The sequence below is a fragment of the Myotis brandtii genome, unplaced genomic scaffold, assembly GCF_000412655.1.
Source record: "Myotis brandtii unplaced genomic scaffold, ASM41265v1 scaffold577, whole genome shotgun sequence".
NCBI classification, from domain to species: domain Eukaryota; kingdom Metazoa; phylum Chordata; class Mammalia; order Chiroptera; family Vespertilionidae; genus Myotis; species Myotis brandtii.
In genome coordinates this window covers 1618073-1622399 of record NW_005370161.1, presented here as the reverse complement: position 1 = coordinate 1622399, position 4327 = coordinate 1618073, and the positions used below count along the sequence as shown (strand labels likewise).

Here is a 4327-nt window from a genome sequence, read left to right as displayed (position 1 = left end):
CTGTGGGTTGGGGGGGCGGGGGGGGGGGGGGGGGGGGGGGGGGGGGGGGGGGGGGGGGCTCGAGCCCCGGACCCTGGTCCAGCCTGTCAGCGAGGTGACCGGGTGCCTGCTCTACTGGCTGCTGGACGAATGAGGGCTCATCGCCTCCTCCCAGCGATGGGCCGAGGCTGTCGGGTTCTCAGGCCGCGCAGGGCACAGTGCTGATGGCACTGCGGTGGTCGCGTACTTGTCCCCTGGGCACGAAGGCGGCCGTGGCTGCCCAGGGCCCAGCCGTGAGGGACATGAAGCGGCCCTGGTTTGTCCTAAAAAGGCCTCTTCATCGAAATGAGAGATTTAATGTGCCACGGGCCATTTCTTGCAGCATCAGCCTTCATTAGTCAGCTAATGTGGCCGCGAGGAGCGATGAGGCAGCCGCGGGAACAGATGGCCTGGGAGCCAGCAGTGCGCTGTGACGAGGCCGCGCACCCCCGGGGCCAGGAAACCGGGTTACTGAATCCGCAGGCCGTCTGCCAACTGCCGGGCGCTGCGCAGCCCTCTCCGGGGACCCTCTGTCCCCTCCTTTAGGGTGGGGGCCCTCCTCTGCCCACTTTGTGGTTTCTCCCATGCGCCTCCACGTGTGGCCCAAACTCCGCTCCTTGAGTGGCCTCGGTCACCCTCAGGCTGCGGAGCCCGGGTTCGGATCTGGCTGTGGTCCCCACCTCCCCGCCCAGGACAGAGGACAAGGCGCAGTATGAGCAAGTGACACGGCGCTGCTGGCCAGGCCCAAGGCCGTCTGTCTGCATGGCAGTGAGGGGCTCCTGGGGGCTCCCTTGTTTGGAGGAAGAGAAAGGGGCTGACACTGACAGGGCAACCCACTCGGAGGGGCTGTGCAGCCCTAATCAGCCCTCCCTCTGGGCCGAGGCTCCCATCTGAAATGACAGCTCTACTCAGGGCCTGAAGCCCCAGCGAGCCCAGAGGGCACTGTGGTCACAACAGGAGTCCCACCCACCTCGGGCAAATCTACTGGTGTGACAGTAAGGCCCAGGTGAGCAAGAGCAGGGCCAGGCCCGTGTCCCGGGTGAGAGAGAGCGGGGCTGGGCCCGTGTCCCCAGGTGAGAGAGAGCGGGGCTGGGCCCGTGTCCCGGGTGAGAGAGAGGGGGGCTGGGCCTGTGTCCCGGGTGAGAGAGAGGGGGGCTGGGCCCGTGTCCCAGGTGAGAGATAGTGGGCGGGGCCCGTGTCCCCAGGCCTGTCCATCAGAAGCTTCACGCAGCCCAGGGCCCAGCGGCCTCGCCTGGGAGAGCCCACCATGACCCCGTGGATCCCAGCATGGGACTCCTTGGAAGTCCCTCTGGCTCAAGGTCAAGACAGTAAGGTTTGTCCCCCAACAGCCCATCCTCTGGTGGCCCTGCATAGAGGACACCCCTCCACACACACACACACTCCAAACACTTCCCAAGAGCAGGGCCTCGCAGCCAGACCGCCTGGCACGGGCTGCAGCCACAGGAAGCAAACACTGTCGCTATTCACAAAGGACCGCTTCCTCCCCTCCCCTCCAGGGAAGATGGCCTGCTGGGACAGGCCCTGGAGGCGGCCGGGCTTTCAGAACCGGGCAGGCCGATGCCATAAGGTGCCACGTCCCAGGTAAAGTCACCCAAGCAGTCTCGCCCCGGGGAGCAGTGCCTGCGCGCCCTGATGGCCCCGTCCAGCAGCACCGACTGCCCCTCCTGGGCTTGGCCAGGGCCACGGCGTGCCACCTCTCACACCAGCGAAGCTGCCCGCTGGTCCCGGGACTTGATGCCAGGTGGGTAACCACGGCCAGTGTGCTGGGCCATGGAGGGAGGCATGTCCCAGGTCCTCGGGGAACTCTGCCCTGGGCCCTGAGCTCCCCTCCCGCCATTTTCCCCACGTGTCTCCCGCCCTCTAAGGTGGGATTTCTCGCTGCTCTTTCCACCAGGATGCAGACCCAGGACGACGCTGCTGCCTCCGAAGACTTGAGGCTGGCGTTCTCAGTCGCTCCAACAGTGGAGTTTTCTCTCACGAGCTGGGCAGCAGGTGGCACCATGGGCAGGAGGCAGGCGCCCTCTGCACACTCCGCTGGCACATGCCCTCCCGCAGCACCGCACGGTGACCGCACACCCACGACGACAAAGCACTATTTTCCCTTAAAAAGGGGTGACCACAGCCCACACTGCTTCGTACAGCTCCCAGCCTAAAGGATGCTCCAGCGTAGAAAAGGCGCCATTTCTAGGATTCTGCTTTCTAGAACATTTATTTTATTAGTAACGTGTGAATGTACAAATGGAATAGAATAAATATATCGTCACTTCAGCCTGCACAGCTGACACCATGGGCCCTGCGTGTTCACAGATTTCCGAAGCCTGGGAAGGAGCCGGAGAATGGAGGCCGTGGCCTCGACCCCATGTCCTGGCTGCCGGCTCAGCAGAAGGGCCCTGTGCCCACGCTCGTGCCCACGGCCGTTCACCCAGGTGTCCCTGAGGTCAGGGTTCCCAGTTACAGAGGGGACAGGGCGGGCCCCCTGGCAGTGTTCCACAGCCGACACACCTGCCCGGGGGCATCCCTCCACCCCCAGCCCCGGGTAGCAGTTCCGAGGCCTCAGAAAGGGCCCCTGGAGGAGGACAGCCGAGGACAGCTGGCCTGCTAGGCCCCTCCCCACACAGGTCGGGTGTTGAGTGACAACCACAGGTGCAGAGGCAGCAGCTGGGCGTGGGGGGAGGACGTTTCTCTCCGCTTGCACAGGCCAAGTCGCTCAAGACCTGCGTGCAACTTCCCGGCCGGACAGGGGAGAGCGAGGTCACAGGCCCCTCCCACCCGCCCTGCAGGCAGCCGTTCACTCCCTCCAGCTCAGGGCAGAACTATACTGTGCTTTGGGGGCAACAGTGAGTTACAATGACTGACCCACAGACTCAAATCACACCGAGCCCCAGGGCCTGGCCAGCTCTGCGGCCCCCAAGACGGGAGCTGCTCACACACGCCTGCCGACTCCCTGGAGAAGCCCACCAAGGACGGCCGAGGAAAGCATGCCGCGAGCCCTGCTGTGGCTGACACACGGCTTCAGATCCTGACAGAAAAGACCACCAGAGCCCCCAGTGGCAGTGCCTTTGCATGGGCAGCGAAAGCTAGAAGACACAGGAACAGGGAGAGCTCCACGCGCAGCACAGCTCCCGCTGTGCTCATGTGGCCATGGGCTGTGCATGCGTGTGTGGCCTCCTCGGGCCTGAGACTCCGAGACATGACGTTTGCCTGTCTAGCCACCAGCCAAGGGCAGGAGCAACACCACAGTGACATGTGACATTAGGGGAAGCCCCAAGTCCACCGCGGGTACAATGGGTGCAGGGCACGGGCCTCCGAGTGCCAGCTCAGTACACAACCTTCCAGTGCGTGGGCTGCTCGCACGCTCTCTCCAAGTCCCCACAGAACCGGTTGTATGTAGTCTTGGGGTCCAACCCCAGGATCTCCCTTTCCTCGTGAATCCGAAAAGAGAACGTGGAGACAGAGGTGCCGATGAAGAACCTGCAAAGCAACAGAGGGGTCACCAGAGTCGTGCACGGAACTCACCAGTCGCAAGCACAACCCCCCCAGACACTGGCCCGGCCTGAGGCCCCGGGCCCCTGAGGCTGTCCCCATGGCCAGGGCGGTGGGAAGCAATCGCCTACAGCCGCCAGCCCCCAGGATGACAGCCTGGGCACAATTGCACCAGAGGTCTGCCCTGCCAACGTCGGCCAGGTGTGGGTCTATGGGAGGCCGGCCTCGTAGCCCTCACCTACAATCTCCACAGACTCTGGGGGCGGAGGGGACAGAGCTGGCAGGCCCTCACTCAGAACCCGGGGTGGCGGCCGAGCTGCAGGCTGTCTCTCAGCCCCAGCCCACCGCCATCCCCGCCACTGGGGCTGAGCCTGCTCCCCACCCCCCGGCTCAGCGGAGGAAAAGGGCCCTCACCCGGGGGAGCGCCCAGCACACACGAGGGCAGATGCACATGCTGACTCATCAGAACCAAACACGGCCTCCACCCAGGAGTCCGAGAATCCTGGCGCAGAAGGAAATAAGCTGCTCCACTGCTACTTGCCATTTTACTCCAGAAGTTCTTTCTGGCCTTCCCCCAGTGCCAGCGGGCACAGGGTCCTCAGAGGAGTCCACAAGGAGGCCCAGGACCCACCCTTCGCGGCTGCCTCCCCCAGGACAGTCCCAGGCCGGGGCTGCTCCTGGCCGTCAGGCGGGGCAGGTCTGGGAATGAAGCTGCCCCACACTCACCCTCCTGCAGCTAGAGAGGGGGCAGGGGAAGCAATCACGACAGCACAGCACGGGCCACGGGAATGAGACGAGTACCTGA

At 64.5% G+C, this 4327-nt stretch overlaps 1 protein-coding gene across 1 annotated transcript in view; it reads right to left on the bottom strand.

Moving 5' to 3' along the window:
• Window positions 1-2229: 2229 nt before the first annotated feature.
• Window positions 2230-4327, bottom strand: part of POFUT2 (protein O-fucosyltransferase 2) — a 14455-nt gene continuing 12357 nt past the window's right edge. The window contains exon 9 of the mRNA XM_014549952.1: window positions 2230-3510. Coding sequence (XP_014405438.1) covers window positions 3357-3510 — 154 coding nt within the window. The 3' untranslated portion in view covers window positions 2230-3356. The remainder of the gene's footprint in view (window positions 3511-4327) is intronic.